Source organism: Tachysurus fulvidraco, chromosome 1 (genome assembly GCF_022655615.1).
Source record: "Tachysurus fulvidraco isolate hzauxx_2018 chromosome 1, HZAU_PFXX_2.0, whole genome shotgun sequence".
In the NCBI taxonomy this organism is placed as follows: Eukaryota; Metazoa; Chordata; class Actinopteri; order Siluriformes; family Bagridae; genus Tachysurus; species Tachysurus fulvidraco.
This window is the reverse complement of record NC_062518.1, coordinates 50,028,905-50,046,074: the sequence shown is the minus strand read 5'-3', so window position 1 is coordinate 50,046,074 and position 17,170 is coordinate 50,028,905. Positions and strand designations below refer to the sequence as shown.

Sequence of the window (17,170 nt, the reverse complement as noted above, 5' to 3'; positions counted from 1 at the left end):
GGGCTGAAGCTCGCTTGGCCCTTCGTTACCTCTTAGCTGCCTCCGGAGTCTGTCGAGCCAACCAGGCTTGATAGGACTCCTTCTTCAGCTTGATGACATGCCTTACTTCCGGGGTCCACCACCGGGTACGGGGATTGCCACCATGACAGGCACCGGAGACCTTACGGCCTCCATTGTCGAGCAACCGCGTCGACAATGGAGGTGGAGAACATGGTCCACTCAGACTCAATGTCTCTAACCTCCCTCGGGATCTGGTTGAAGCTCTGCCGGAGGTGGGAGTTGAAGATCTTTTTGACCGGAGACTCTGCCAAACGTTCCCAGCAGACCCTCACAGTACGTTTGGGTCTGCCAAGTCTGTCCAACTTCCTCCCCCGCCATCGAATCCAACTCATCACCACTTGGTGATCAGTTGACAGCTCCGCCCCTCTCTTTACCCGAGTGTCCAAGACATACGGCCGGAGGTCAGATGAAACAACCACAAAGTCAATCATCGACCTCCAACCTAAGGTGTCCTGGTGCCACGTGTACTGATGGACACCCTTATGCTTTAACATGTGTTCATTATGGACAAACTGTGACTAGCACAGAAGCCCAAAAACAGAACACCACTCGGCGGAGTCCCCTGTCGGAGCACTTTCCAGCACCCTTCCCAGAGACGCCAAGAAGGTCGGGTACTCTACACTGCCATTTGGCCCATAAGCAAAAATAACAGTGAGAGACCTCTCCCCGACCCGAAGGCGCAGGGAAACGACTCTCTCATTCACCGGGGTGAACTCCAACACATTGTGACTGAGCTGGGGGGCTATGAGCAAGCCCACACCAGCCCGCCACCTCTCACCATGGGCAACTCCAGAGTAGTAGAGAGTCCAGCCTCTCACAAGGAGTTGGGTTCCAGAGCCCAAGCTGTGTGCGGAGGCGAGCCCAACTATCTCTAGTCGGTATCTCTCAGCCTCCTGCACCAGCTCAGGCTCATTCCACCCAGCAAGGTGAGGCCTGGCTCCCCGGGGCTGGCTCCCCGATTGCGCCATACCGGGCGACGTCACGGACCTTGATTTTAAATTATTCATAAGGGGCTTTTGAACCGCTCTTTGTCTGGCCTCTCACCCAGGACCTGTTTGCCTTGGGAGACCCTACCAGGGGCAAAAATCCCCAGACAACATAGCTCCTAGGATCATTCAGGCACAGAAACCCCTCCACCACAATAAGGTGGCGGTTCGAGGATGTGTGAATATAAAACCAACTTTACCGCAGTCCTAGTATCCTGTTAGCCAACGTCCAGTCTCTGGAAAACAAGCTCGATAACCTCAGGGAAAGGGTCAAGTTCCAGAGGGACATTTGGGACTGCAACCTTCTCTGCTTCACCGAGACATGGCTGATCCCATCGGTTCCAGACCACGCCATCCACCGGGGCAAGTTTTTCTCGGTTCATCGCATGGACAGATCACTGAACAAGTCAAGGGGCGGTGGAGTGTGTCTGATGGTGAACAACCACTGGTGCGACAGCGTGAGCATCGTTTCTCTTACACACTCCTGCACACCAAATCTGGAGCTACCGACCATAAAATGTCGGCCTTCTTTCTACCTCGGGACTTCAGCTCGGTTATAGTCAGTGCCGTTTATATTCCACCTCAAGCGGACACAGACAATGCAGTATGGGACTTACATGACACACTAATGTTACACCAAACACAGCATTGGGACGCTGCACTCATTGTGGTGGGAGATTTTAATAGTGCCAACCTCAAACGCGCGCTACCAAACTTTCAGCAGCACATTACCTGCCCCACCATGGGCAAAAGAACACTGGACCACTGCTACACAACGTTCAAAAACAGCTACAAGGGACAATCACATCCACCGTTTGGGAAATCGGACCATGCCGCCATCTTCCTCATGCCTGTTTACAAACAAAGGCTGAAACAGGAAGCTCCAGTTCAGAGGGATGACGCAGACTGGGACATGTTCAGACGCAGTTCTGATGATGTCAACATGTTTATGGAAGTGGTTGTGGGATTCATAGGGAAACTAGCGGATGATACACTGCAGAAAACCACTATCAGAACTTTTCCCAACCAGAAGCCGTGGGTGGATAAAACTGTCCACGACGCTCTGAGATCCCGCTCCGCTGCCTACAATATGGGGCTCACCACCGGGGGCATGAATTAGAACAAGGCTGCGTCTTACAGTGTGCGCAGAACGGAGAAGGAACATGCATGCGTTCCAACATGATGGCTCTAGGAGCCTGTGGCAGGGACTAAGGAGCATTACGGACTATCGAACACCTGCTTCTTGAATGGGGAATGCAGACGCTTCTCTGGCAGACGAGCTAAACACCTTTTACGCTTGCTTTGAGGCTGCAGCTAACAACACTAGCGACACTAGCGACACAAACAGCATGCACGCTGAGAGAGCTGGAGAGGTAAACACATTCACCATCTCAGAGAATGACGTGAGGAGGGCATTCAGGAGAGTGAATACCAGGAAGGCAGCAGGACAGGTGGCATCACAGGTCGGGTTCTGAAAGCCTGTGCTGATCAGCTAGCACTGGTGTTCACTGAGATATTCAACCTCTCACTGGAACAGTCTGTTGTCCCCTCATGCTTCAAGCAGTCAACCATTGTTCCTGTCACGAAGAAACCCCAACCCGCCTGCCTCAACGGCCTGTAGCTCTGACCTCAGTAGTGATGAAGTGCTTCGAGAGACTTGTCAGAGACTTCATCACTGCATCACTACCAGACACACTGGATCCACTACAGTTCTCACACTGCTCTACTCGTACCGCTCTACTAAGGACGCCATTGCTCATCTTCTCCACACCACGATGAGCGACCTGGACTGTAGAAAAGGGAATTATGTGAAAATGCTGTTTGTGGAGTACAGTTCAGCATTTAACACCATAATTCCCTCCACGCTCACCTCTAAGTTGGAGGTCCTGGGACTCAGCCTGCCACTGTGTCAGTGGATCTCCAAATTCCTGACAGACAGACCACAAGCTGTACAGGTGGGCAAACACACATCATCCACCCTCACCCTCAGCACTGGAGCCCCCCAGGGTTGTGTTCTGAGCCCCCTGCTGTACTCACTGTACACCTATGATTGTGTGGCCACTTCCAACTCCACCACCATCATCAATTTTGCTGACGACACTGTTGTGGTGGGCCTGATCTCCAACAACGACGAGACAGCCTACCTACAGGAGACTAAAAACCTGGAGGGATGGTGCAAGGGGAACAATCTTCTCCTGAAAGTCAGCAAGACTAAAGAGTTGATAGTGGACTTCAGCAGATCACACAGGACCTGTCTTGGTCCTGTCACATTAACACCCTGGTGAAGAAGGCCCGGCAGCGTCTGTACCATCTGAGACGCTGGAGGGACTTCAGACTACCCTCTCAGGTGCTAAAGACCTTCTACACCTGCACCATTGAGAGCGTCCTGACGGGTAGCATCACTTCCTGGTTCTGGAACAGCACCATGCGGGACAGGCGAGCCCTCCAGAGGATGGCGCGGTCAGCTGAACGTACCATCCACACTGAGCTCCCTGACCTGCAGGACATCTACAGCACGCGATGCCAGACCAGAGCCAGGAAGGTTGCAAAAGATCTCAGCCATCCCAACAATGGACTCTTTTCTTTGTTGCGTTCAGGAAAATGCTTCCACTCCCTGAAAGAAAACACAGAGAGGATGAGGAGAAGCTTCTTCCTGCAGGCCATTTGGAGATTAAACCAGGAGACACCCAGGATCTAGCACTGGACCTCTTTCTCCATCCCCACTGTTCTATGCAGCCACCTTCTTTCGCAATGACACTTTAATTCTGGACTGCCACTGTCACTTTATCTCTGGACTTGCACAGCACAGTGCCACTTTATACATTCCACATACTACTTACACACCACACTGCACCTGGACATTCTATGGACACTTCAACTCTGTACTTGCACAGCACAGTGCCACTTTATACACTATTTACACTCCATACTGCACCTGGACACTTTAAGGACAATCTTCATATACCATACACATTTATGTATATGTATATTTATGCATATGTTTATACATTATTCTTTCATCTATACAGTGATCCCTTGTTTATTGCGGTTAATGGGGACTGGAACCCCTTGCGGTAGGTGAAAATCTGCGAAGTAGGATTGGCCGCCCAGGAATTTCAGTGTGTGGGTACCAGAATGTTTAAAATATGTATATTTAAACTGTCGATTCATTCACTCCATAATGGCGTGCCACCGCGGCATAACTTCTCCCCTGTTTTAACATATCTAAAAGTTTGACCTTTTCACTGATGGTCATCATCTTCCTTTTCCTCTTGGGCTCACTAGAGGAATCTTTCTCAGAGGCACAGCGCTTAGGAGGCATTGTAAGGGCTTAACGAAAAGTTAATTTCGAACACAACACTAAGATACGCAAGACACAGTTGACAACGTGAACGAGAGTGGCGAGATACAACAAGGGAAGGAGCTCGGAGAGGATGCAATGATGCGCAGCCAATCAGCTCATGGGATACATCCACTTGTGCTCTCATTCGTCGATCTCGTGCCGGGAACCAATCAAATTGATTGGTAAAGGAAGAGACCTTGAGAGGAACCGGACTCATGCGGGACCCATCCTCATCGTGAATCAGTGTGTTTACCTCAGAATCAGTGGTGTTTACCTCAGAATAATTGTGTTACCTCAGAATCAGTGGTGTTTACCTCAGAATAAGTGGTGTTTACCTCAGAATAAGTGTGTTTACCTCAGAGTCAAATCAAATAAAATTTTATTTGTCACATACACATAAATACAGGGTACGATATGCAGTGAAATGCTTTATGCAACTGTCCGGTATAAGAATAAAAAATATTTAAAAAAAGTATAAAAAAGCAAAAAATAAAATAAGAATAAAATAATAAAGTATAAACTATATAAGAAAACTATATAAAAATATGAAAATATAGATTAAGAAAATGTATATACATATGCATAAATATACATATACATAAATGTGTATGGTTTTTAAAGATTGTCCTTAAAGTGTCCAGGTGCAGTATGGTGTGTAAATAGTGTATAAAGTGGCACTGTGCTGTGCAAGTCCAGAGTTAAAGTGTCCTTAGAATCAGTGTTGTTTACATCAGAATTAGCAGTGTTTACGTCAGAATCAGTGTTTACATCAGAATCAGTGTTGTTTACATCAGAATCAGTGTTGTTTACATCAGAATTAGTGGTGTTTACATCAGAATCAATTTTGTTTAATTCAGAATCAGTGATGTTTAATTCAGAATCAGTGGTGTTTACATAAGAATCAGTGGTGTTTACCTCAGAATCAGTGGTGTTTACCTCAGAATCAGTGTGTTTACGTCAGAATCAGTGTTGTTTATGTCAGAATCAGTGTTTACGTTAGAATTAGTGGTGTTTACATCAAAATCAGTTTTGTTTAAATCAGAATCAGTGGTGTTTACCTCAGAATCAGTGTGTTTACCTCAGAATCAGTGTGTTTACCTCAGAATAAGTGTGTTTACCTCAGAATCAGTGTCTTTACCTCAGAATAAGTGTGTTTACCTCAGAGTCAAATCAAATCAAATTTTATTTGTCTCATACACATAAATACAGGGTATGACATGCAGTGAAATGCTTTATGCAACTGTCCGGTATAAGAATAAAAAAATATAAAAAAAAAGTATAAAAAGGCAAAAAATTAAATATTATATGTATTATATGTATCATAAAATAATATGTATAAACTATATAAGAAAACTATAAAAATATGAATGAAGGAAAGTATATACATATGCATAAATATACATATACATAAAGGTGTATGGTTTTTAAAGATTGTCCTTAAAGTGTCCGGGTGCAGTATGGTGTGTAAATAGTGTATAAAGTGGCACTGTGCTGTGCAAGTCCAGAGTTAAAGTGTCCTCAGAACCAGCGGTGTTTACCTCAGAACCAGCGGTGTTTACCTCAAAACCAGCTGTCAGGGATTAATCAGCACGGATCCATCATGAATCCGTGCAGACTTATGGCCATGTGCGTTTGTGTTTGTTTGTGTCACGTGATTGCTCCATCGTCGTCTGCTCCTCCCGGTCATCACATCTGTTCCCCATTGTGTATAATATTGTTAGTTCCCTGTGTAGTGTGGTTTATGTTTGTCTTCCTCCTGTATTAAACCCCTTTCATTTGAAGCTATGCTGCATACGGTTCTGTCTCCAAGCCACCTCCGACCAGGTCCTGACACCAGCGGTCTTTACCTCAGAACCAGCGGTGTTTACCTCAGAACCAGTGTTGTTTTTGTCAGAATCAATGTGTTTACATCAGAATGTAAAAAAATGTGTTGGTCTAGTGTGTGGTCCCAGTCCTGGAGATTCAGGTAGAACTGAACAAATCTGTGAAACATCTGAAGCTTTTTCAAATATCAAACCTGTTTCTCAATCTCACAGAAGATCAAAAAGATTTTAGTACTCTTACTATTTTACCATTCCTGTTGTAGACTGATTGTTCAGTATCTATAAATATTCAGATACCTCAGTATTTAATATGCTGACACCAGTAAATCAGTAAAGATTCACACACTGAATAAGATGAAACCAGAGAATTTATTAGCCTTAAATTAAATTTCTTTAAGACACATCACCAAGTAAACTTAATAGAAAGTCTTAAATGTCAGAAAGTCCCTACATGAAGGTAAATCTTTTACATGACCATGTGAAAGAAAGTGATTAAAGTAAAAATAATTATTTTGTAAAGCAATAGAAGACAACAGTTTTCCTACCCTAAATACAACTAACAAGTAATGGAAGTATATACGTTATGACCCCAAGATAGAGTTTAAGTCAGTTTAAAATTCAGTTTATAATCAATTTAAACCTTTAACAGGAGAATTGGTTGAATTGGCTTCAACACTGTTGTCCGTGCCTGGTGTTTAAAAGAGGGCTTTCTTTACCCGAACTTTTTCCTCTGCATCTCCTTGTTCTTCATTTTGAGTTTTCTTGGCAGGAGTAAGTTCTTGAACTAAAACATTAGCATCCTTCACAAAAAACAAACAAACAAACAAAAAACCCCACACATATAAGGGGTATTTACACCAACAGTTTGGAACACACTATACAGCATCCATGCCTTTAAACCACTACATGAAAACACTTGCTGTTCATTACAGGGGCTAGGAGTAGTTTTTAATTATGAGCCCAAAGGGAGAGATCTCTGCTGTCAGGTTAGTGCATGCTGGTCTCTAAGAACCCCTTACCTTTTACTCTCCAGGCTCAGGCAGTTATCAGAATATTCATTCAACATTTACTTAAACACACACATGGTGGAGGAGGTGAATCTTACCCGAGGTTTCAAATTCTTCGTCTTACACCACTGCTGAAAGTATTTCTTTGCATCTGCCAGTTTATCTGTCTGTCTGCAGTAAAGAATGATGTGCTCCTCAGAAAATCTGTCCGGCAGCAGTTTGGACACCTACAAAAGACATTTGCACATCAGTGCAAACATTTTATTTCATAACTAACAGGTACACAGAATTAGAAGCGTAAGCTTTTCGATGGGAAACAAAGACTGTGTGATCATCTTCAAAAGCACCAACACATACCACCAATAGGAATCCAGTGGACACTCACTAGACATGATCTCTTAAACATTTCAACACCACTCGTTGCCCAGAGGACTGGGCAGCAGCCACCCAGTAACTGAGTCCATAACAGTTTATACAACTTATGTATATACATAAATGAGTGTGTGTGTAAAGCTGTTAAAGTCCCAACAGATATTTGTGGAAAGGTTAATGGAGTCTTGCAGGTAAATGACACCTTATATGTACTGTACCTGTTCCTTGCGGATCTGAAAGGCTTCAGTGGGGTTGTGCTTGCAGTAGAAGTAGACGTTGTCGATGGGGTTTTTCTCCTTCTTGCCATAATCAATACCAAATACCTGCCAGATTATTAAAAGTGAGTCCAAAATCCTCAAATTCTGATTATCAAAGTGTAAAATAAAGTATTAGTTTTTTTTTGTTGTTTTCATACGCTGACTATGAAATCTTCAGCTTTCAGGACAACCTCAGTGTCATCAGGTTTGGACTCAGCCACTTCTTTGGCCAATGCTTCCTATAAAAAATGTATTTATCATCTGCATTAAAAACCATTACAATTAAAATATATTTATCATTTATCATTAAAAACCATATGCATTTGTGTATATGTATATTTATGTATATGTATTTACATTATTTGTTCACTTATATTTTCATATTTTATATAGGTTTTATATAGTTTTTACTTTTTATTTATTTATCTCCTTTTGGTTTTGTTATATTTATTTTTACCCCTAATTGCATTCCTTTTATGCTTAAATACCGGACAGATTCAAAAAGCATTTCACTGCATGTCGTACCCTGTATGTATGTGTATGTGACAATTAAAATTTGATTTGATTTGCAAACTATAGATTATTCATTTTCACATTGTGTATTAAATGCCATGCTTGACTTTAGTCCCAGAGTTCCTGGGTTTTTGTTGCTACAACAGGACTTCTCTCCGAGCATCTGTTGTCTTTATTACCAATATGAACATGCATGTTGACTTACTTCTTCAAGTATAAATTCTAATAATAAAAATTTTATTATGCATTAGCAGGTGGGAAACAATTAGGTATTGGTAAATAGACCTCTGACCTCTGTCAAATTAAGAGCTTTTTCAGGTATCGTCTGTCCCACACACTTGTACAATTTTCTGCAGAGAATATTCTTCATGATGGTTTGAGCTTCGGACAGGTTTGGATTAGAGGAGTACAGGATCTGCTCAAAGATGTTATCTGTGAAGTGGTAAAGAGGACATTATGTTGAAAAGGTCATGGCCACACGCACACACACACACACACACACACACACACACACACACACACACACACACACACACACACACACACACACTTACATTTATTGCAAAATACAATAATGGGCCAGCAGGTGTTAGGCCAATAAAGATACAATAGAGTTTAATAATTTACACATTTTACATTAAAGCTTAGCACAATGGCTTTCAAAAAAGTTTCATACTTAGTCTGTTTTTTCTTCATACTTATTATTTTCAAATAGCCTTTAAGAATGAAAAAGAATGCATTGACATCGTTCTCATGGCTGATTGGAAATGCTCTCACAAGGATGCAAAGGAATGTCGGTCCTGTCGAAGCTGCTCTGTAATTAACTTTGTACTCTGTATTTGCACCTACACACTGAGAGTTTTGAGACTCCCCGTATATTACATTTGGGGTGTATATTGCGGAAGTTCATGAAACTGAACAGGCCCACTGTGTATTGTGGAGATATGTCACGATGGTTTGTTAGTTTCAAAGTTTAGATTATCTGACCTGTGAGCTTGGTGTAGGCCTCCATGTCATCTATGGCCTCTGACATTTTGTACATCTTTCCAGAGGATCCCTGGATCAGAATGTAAGGATCGGCTTTGACCAAGGCTTCTGTTATCCTACAGTGTGATTATTTTATACAACGGTCACATATCAAACAGAGGTGTGAGATCATAAGCCAGCAGTACAAACATATATGTACAAACTGTTTTTTAAGCTCAATATAATACTGCTTGAGGCAGACCTAAGGTTACCCCTAGCTGTGCCATGCCACCACCACTACTGATCATCTGTTTCTCTATCATCTTCTTGCTGTCAAGCTGTCCAAACACATTTCCCTTGCCAATAGTTGAACTACTACCCCTTCACTAGAAGGATGCAGTGCCTTCTCAGGCAAATCTGTGGCCCCCTTTTATAGTGCCTTTTATAGTGCCTTATTCTGTATCTGCACATGCAGATGCAGACATAATCGGTGTTCATGTATCAGAGCAGCTTTATATTTGAGAAGTTACTTCTGCAAACCCTCCAAATTTCTTTTGTACAAAGTTTAGAGAAGTCACCACTTAATAGATGGGATAGTGAAGGCTAACTCAAATTAGTTGGGACACTGTATCAGTATCACAGTGTATTAAATATTAAATATTGATATTAAATCTGGTTTCTCTAACTGGACACCTAACCCATTCAAGAGTTTTAAGTCACTACTTTGACACACTAAAACACATCATACCAGAAATTATGGTTATGAAACTGTAGATTAATTGCAACATTAAACCTCTTTTATCAGGCAAACAAAAACCCCACAGATTCTTCATATTAGTACTAGAAACATTTTAGATATTTATGGTAATAATACTCACATTTCCTCAATGATCTTGGTCACTTTGTGCTGATAGGCTCTGCGGTGTAGGGAGTGTCTTGTGTGAAACATGTCATATAAATCATGGACTTCCTGCAGAAAAGTGAAAGTGAGCCTTACTCCTCAATCTACTCACAATAGATCTCGTGTCATTACATTCGTATTGTGTCATGGCAAAATGAATAACACCAGCAAAAACTGCATCAACAGTGTTGCATTATAGTCAACAATAGACAGAAGCCCGATTCTTGCTAGTAAATTTCCTGACATACCACAGTTTGAGTGAAAAACCAGTTTGCTCATATAAACATTTAAATACTGTCAGTGGCTCTATACTCCGTTCATACAGCACTGAAGAGGAAGGTAGAAGGATATCATCTATAGTGGCAATGATCCATCTATTGTGAAATGTTTGCATGGGTCCCTGATCTTACAAAGCATGGTACTATCAACTTAAAAAAAATCATAATTAAACATTCAAAAGTTTTAAATCTTTTGAATATTCATTCATTTTCTACCACTTATCCGAACTTCTCGGGTCACGGGGATCCTGTCATCAGGCATCAAGGCAGGATACACCCTGGACGGAGTGCCAACCCATCACAGGGCGCACACACACACACACACACACACACACACACACACACACACAAACACACACACACACTACGGACAATTTTCCAGAGATGCCAATCAACCTACCATGCATGTCTTTGGACCGGGGGAGGAAACTGGAGTACCCGGAGGAAACCCCCGAGGCACGGGGAGAACATGCAAACTCCACACACACAAGGCGGAGGTGGGAATCGAACCCCCAACCCTGGAGGTGTGAGGCGAACGTGCTAACCACTAAGCCACCGTGCCCCCAGCTTTTGAATATTGAGCTTTATAAACACCACCGTATTAGAAGAAAACATGAGTATTTACAGTAAAAAAAAGTAAAGAATGAAGTACTGCAGCTGTTAGCATAGATTTCAATAAGCACTAATTTGTAATCATGTAGACATCAAAGGACAATTATATGAAACAGTAAAATAATTTTAGGATAATAAAGTTAACATCTAAGATCTTCATAGTCACCTGTTTAATGTTGTGTGCTACATAAAATTGGCTTCATGCATTGTAAAAATATTTTGGTGGATTCAAAATGTGTGTTTAAGTTAAAAGCTCTGTGCATTGTGGGTAAGGAGCATACTGTACCTTGTCTCTGGCACAGATGATCTTCTTCCCATTGACCTCACACACTCTGGCCATTTTTAGGAAACGCTGGTAGTCTGGGATGTTCTTGAGTCCCAGGTGATATGAGTCTCTGTTCAGATGGAAAATGTGTATATTAAGACCTTTGGCTTTAGGAACTGGTATATTTTTATCTGTATTCTAGTGATTGCATCTTGCTGCCCCAGTCTAGTTAGCTTTAGTTCATTATAAAGTTAAAGTGACTGTATGGCTACAGTAAGTATGGTGGCCCATGCTCAGAATTTGTTCTCTGCATTTAACCCAATGCGCTGGGGGTTGGGGGGGTGTCGGTGCCTTGCTCAAGGGCACCTCAGTTGAGGCTGGCCCCAGACTCGAACCCACAACCTTAGGGTTAGGAGTCAAACTCTCTAACCATTAGGCCACGATTATGATGTTTGAGTGATATGTGACTCTATATGTTAACACTAAAATAAACTTCAATACAGTAACATTAATATATCTTAGAAATAAAACAAAGTTCATCTTAATTACACCCACCTTGCGAAATAATCCCACTTGTCCACATCAATGCCAGTCCTCTTATTTGCCACAATCTCATACAAGAAGGACTTTTCCTCAGGTCTTCCACTGTAGGGCCACTAAAGAAAAGAGTTCCAGAAATCGGTTTAGCTGCAATGTTTCACCTTGTGAACAAAATTGAGAAGAAAATTCTCTACCTTGTTTTGTGCAGAGGGTTTCAAAGGTCCTGCAATTTGTTCTTTGATAAATTCAAGGTCTTTGTTAGAAAGACCATAATCTTTCATCATCATATCCTCCAGGTTATTCTCCTTCACCAGATGCTCAAACATTTTCACTGATGCAATCTCATGCTACCATGAAAAAAAAGGGATGGAACTGAACATAATGAACCTGCACTACATCGTACACAATCACACGTGCTACTTGTTTCATAGGATTTCAATAATTATTGTTCTTTATTCTTTTCTACTTGATCTAGCTGCTTAATTGATAACCCTCTATAACCCTAGAGCAATATAAAGCAGAAACATTGCAGTGCTCTGTGTTTCAGCAGTCGGGGTTTGGTTCTTACCTCCCATTTCAGTTCAGGACGGACCCTTGGGATAAACATTCGGTCAAACAGATGAGAAAATGGGCCGTGACCTGAGAAAGTGGACAATTGCAAGATTACTGATATGAAAGTGTCTTTAATGTGGACATCATAACCCCATTAATATGACCTTCATAACCACTAACACCAAACAGAAACATATATTATATTATATTATATATTTATAATATAATATAATATAATATAATATAATATAATATAATATAATATAATATAATATAATATAATATAATAATAATGTTATATTATATTATAAATATATTATTATTATTATTCAAGTTTCAAGTTCAAGTTTTTCTTTATATTCAACTCTTTCACATGTACAGTATATACACAAAAAAGAATCAAAAATGTATTTCTCTCAGTCCCAAGGTGCAAAATATTAGCAATGAGATTTAAATAAAGTGCAAAGCATATGTAGATGCAGTGGAGAATAGGCAGACCAATGCTGCACAAAGTGACTGGTGCATGTTTCCTTATGTTAGTGGGAGGGGGAGTGGAAGGTCCTTGGGGATGTGGGATCTGAAGGGGAGTGTTGGCTTCATAGATCTGTGGAGCCTGTGGCAGAAAAGAGAAGTGGAGGCAAGTTTGAGAGTGAGTTCAGCTTCCTGATAGCCTGATGAATGAAGCTGTCCTTCAATCTGTTGGTCCTGGCCCGGAGACTCTGCAGTCTCCTCCCTGATGGCAGCAGACTGAAGAAGCTATGTAATGGGTGGGTGGGATCACCTGCAATGCAGAGGGCTTTTCGGGTGAGACGGGTAGCGTAAATGTCCTGGAGGGAGGGGAGAGAGACACCAATAATCCTCTCAGCTGCTTTCACTATGCGCTGTAGTGTCTTCTGGCAGGATGCGTTGCAAGCACCGTACCACACAGTGATGCAGCTCGATAGTATGCTCTCAATGGTGCCTCTGTAGAAGGTGTGCATGATGGGTGGCGTGGCGCTGGCTCTTCTCAGTTTGCGGAGGAAGTAGAGACGCTGCTGTGATTTCTTGGCAAGTGCTGCTGCGTTTCCAGTCCAGGAGAGGTCCTCTGTGATGACCACACCCAAGAACTTGGTGCTATTCACTCTCTCCACAGTGGCACCGTTGATGGACAGAGGAGCATGCTGAGTGTGCGTTCTCCTGAAGTCAACAACAATCTCCTTCGTCTTCTCCACGTTCAGAGAAAGATTGTTGTCAGTACACCACCCAGCCAGGCGTCTCACCTCGTTCCTGTAGTTTGTCTCATCTTTGTTGCTTATGAGACACACTACAGTCGTGTCATCCGCAAACTTGATAAAGAGGTTGGAGTTGTGTGATGGTGTGCAGTCATGGGTCAGCAGGGTGAAGAGAAGGGGGCTCAGCACACATCCTTGGGGGGCCCCAGTGTTCAGTTGGATGGTGCTGGATGTGTTGCTGCCGACCCGTACTGCTTGAGGTCTTATTATTATTATTATTATTATTATTATTATTATTATTATTATTATTATTATTATTATTATTATTATTATAATAACCAGATATCAGTTTCTCAATGTGTAAAAACATGAGTCGTACACTATGAAACATAAATAAAGTGTGTGTGTGAGTGTGTGTGTGTGTGTGTGTGTGTGTGTGTGTGTGTGTGTGTGTGTGTGTGTGTGTGTGTGTGTGTGGTCACCCAAGTCATGGCACAAGCCAGCGATCTGAACACACAGGATGTCTTCTTCCGTGATGCCAAGCTCTGGCTGTTTTTCACTTAGAGTTTTAATGAGACAACCTGCTAAATATCCAACACTGAAAAACAGAAAAATCAGAATGTATGAATAATCAAACATGTATCTAGTTTTAAAATCAGGATAAAAGCCTCATATCATTATCATTTTACTTGTACCATCTCGAGCCTTTTAGTCATTAATGCAGCATTTGACTCGTCACTCTCATGTTTCACTCATCTTAAAACAATTAGCTTTCTGTTTTAACATTAAAGGTGTGGTGCACAATGTTTGAAAGCCAATATTGATGTTTGAAATCACCAAAACAAACACACGCCTACCAAATGGGGGTCACCCCTGTTTTGATAGCTCCGCCCCACACATACATACGTAACCCAGGCAACTATTATGGCGGAACCTGCAGCTGGCCGAAGGGATATTTTTATCAATAAATGAACTCAATGAGTAATACTTTGGTAATACAAATGTTTCTTTGTAGTACTGTGTGAAAGGTTTAGCTCTGTAGCTCTGTCAGAGGTAACGGCAGGTATCTGCCATGTCAATGTTTCGACTCCATTCTGCAAATGTCAGACATGCGCACTGAACACTCTCTCTGCCGCATATTGACAAGACACGCCCCTTTCTGTTTATTGGCTACATGTTTGTTTTGTTAGTCAGCCCAGCTCAGTTTTCTGAAGCATTTTTTAAACATTGTGCACCCCACCTTTAAGCTCCTATATCACTGGGTGAGCTAACTAGCTAACATACCAGCTACTACTAAACTCACTAGCAGTAATGTGTTACACACACTTCATGTTGAGGAATGTTATGATGCACCTAAACCTAGTCCTAAATGTTGGGCTCTGAATCACAGAACAAAATAACATGTAAAAAACTGATTGTAGAAATGTTTGTATTTTTAAACACCATGTTGTGTTAAAGTGTTTAATCTGCTTTAAGCAACTTATTTTTAGCTTGCTCGCTTGCACATGTCTAGCATTATAGTGGATTTATGAGTGAATTAAAACTACAGATCATAGGTTATTAAAGCCTTCGAGGCTCACACAGACAGTTACACACCCTACTGAGTGTTCAAATCGGTTGTGTGAAGCTCCAGGAAACACAAAGTAGGCTCCTCCCAGCTGTTTAATATACCGCAGTCTCTGGAACTGAGGAGTATCGATGATCTTCACTAGCAGGGGTTGCAGCTTGATGTGACCATGGATTGGGTCATTAAACACCTGAGAATGAGAACACACACTAGTGTTCAAATGTTTGGGATCAGCTGGAAATGTTCTCGTTATCCATGAAAACTCATGAAATCACAGAATATTATTACTTACTAATGATTATAACAATAATAATCTTTATTCAATAGGCAGATCATGGTGCTGGTGAGGCTGGAGCTGGAATAAGTTCTACCTCTTCCATATACACACGCTCAGCTCTGGCCTAGACTACTTGTTCTGAGCAGGTGTTGTCAGTGACCCGGGGCCCACTGGCACCATCTCAGGGCCCCCAGTTTGAGAACCACTGGCCCTAGACTACTTGTTCTGAGCAGGTGTTGTCAGTGAAGAGGCTGTAAAACTGTTGGCTAAGTTACAGACACTCATAAAAAACTGATGCTGATTGTCTGGGAAACGTCTCTAACAGCAGTCACAATGTCATTGTTTGTGTCAAACGTTTTGCAACATTACAACAGGAGATCATGACTCTGTGCTCAAAGTGATGCTCAGAGCTCCAGTGCTTTTCTCTGTGGGTGAACGAGGATGATGATGATGAACAATTCCAGGATCTGCTTTTTTTTTCATTGGTTGTTGCGTTAAATCTTACCCAGATACAATAGTGCTATTTTCTGATTGGCTATTGTGTAGCCTCTATTTTTGATTGGCTGACAAGTGTCAGGCTCGACTAAGAACTCCAGGGGAGATGCGCTTGATTCCTTCCCTGTTCCATAGAGACAGCGGTGCAGACTGATACATTTTGGGCGCTGCGGCTTATTAAATATATGATAAATAGTATGTTTTTCTGTGTGATACAATGTGTGGTGGGAAAACATGACAAAATGCTCAATGTGTGATACTTGATAGCCCTGGCTCATTACTATCACTAGTTATCGACAGAAAAGGAGATTAAAGCTCTCAAACTTAGAGAGCACTTAGATAGCACTGATATTCTTTAGGAACCCCATATGAGTAGTGTTTAACAACTGAAATATCCTTAAATAGACTGATGTTATTCATGTTACATGAACATGGGCACAGTGTGATCCAGGCTTTAGCTTATATTGGAACCTAATACTAATTTAATTTAATATTAATTTAATGTAATTTATGAGAACCCAATGGGAAATGAGTTGGAACTACTAACAGTAGACCTTAAAGAGGTCCACTAGGAAATTATAATGCACATGGCCTCAAACTAAACTGAATAGTATGTTTCAGCAGTCAGATGTGAGGCACCAGCTTAATAAGATTGAAGATTGTCTAAGGACATTAGACAGTGGACGCTTACTACAGTAACTTCCTCCTGCTTTACTAAGACAGACAGAAGTTCTTGTACCAGGACCACAGACAGCCAGAAGTAAACTTTCTGATTACAGAGTAACTCTGGATGGTCTTTCTATTACATCATGTGCAGCAGTAAAAGACCTTGGTGTGATTATTGATACCGGTCTCTCATTTGAAGCTCACATAAATAATATCACAAGGAGAGCCTTCTTTATCTCAGAAATATTACTAAGATCAGAAATATGATGTCATTATATGATGCAGAAACACTAGTTCATGCATTTGTTACCTCTATGTTGGATTATTGTAATGCTTTACTGTCTGGATGTTCCAGTAGGAGCAGAAACAAGCTCCAGTTAGTCCAGAACTCAGCTGCTAGAGTCCTAACTAGAACCAGAAGATATGAACATACTGTATCACCCCTATCTTATCCTCACTGCATTGGCTCCAGTCAATTT

The 17,170-nt window shown here is 41.7% G+C and overlaps 1 protein-coding gene across 1 annotated transcript; it reads right to left on the bottom strand.

Annotated features, from left to right (window-relative positions):
- Window positions 1–6,562: 6,562 nt before the first annotated feature.
- LOC125138389 (deoxynucleoside triphosphate triphosphohydrolase SAMHD1-like) lies at window positions 6,563–16,303 on the bottom strand. Its single transcript, XM_047814717.1, has 14 exons — window positions 16,286–16,303; window positions 15,283–15,443; window positions 14,169–14,284; window positions 12,492–12,562; window positions 12,118–12,270; window positions 11,939–12,039; window positions 11,405–11,513; window positions 10,206–10,297; window positions 9,349–9,464; window positions 8,654–8,793; window positions 8,007–8,087; window positions 7,810–7,914; window positions 7,318–7,446; window positions 6,563–7,012 (listed from the first exon to the last, which is right to left on the bottom strand). Exons 1-14 carry the CDS (start codon window positions 16,301–16,303, stop codon window positions 6,908–6,910), a joined length of 1,497 nt encoding a protein of 498 aa, XP_047670673.1. The 3' UTR covers window positions 6,563–6,907.
- Between the last annotated feature and the right edge of the window lie 867 nt (window positions 16,304–17,170).

Bases quoted from the DNA above. Each gene is read 5' to 3' on its own strand.
- LOC125138389 (XM_047814717.1), bottom strand. The intron at 8,794-9,348 runs GTCAGATAATCT...ACCACTTCACAG, and splicing joins GGCCTACACCAAGCTCACAG to ATAACATCTTTGAGCAGATC. The intron at 8,088-8,653 runs GTCAGAGGTCTA...CATTTTTTATAG, and splicing joins AAGCTCTTAATTTGACAGAG to GAAGCATTGGCCAAAGAAGT.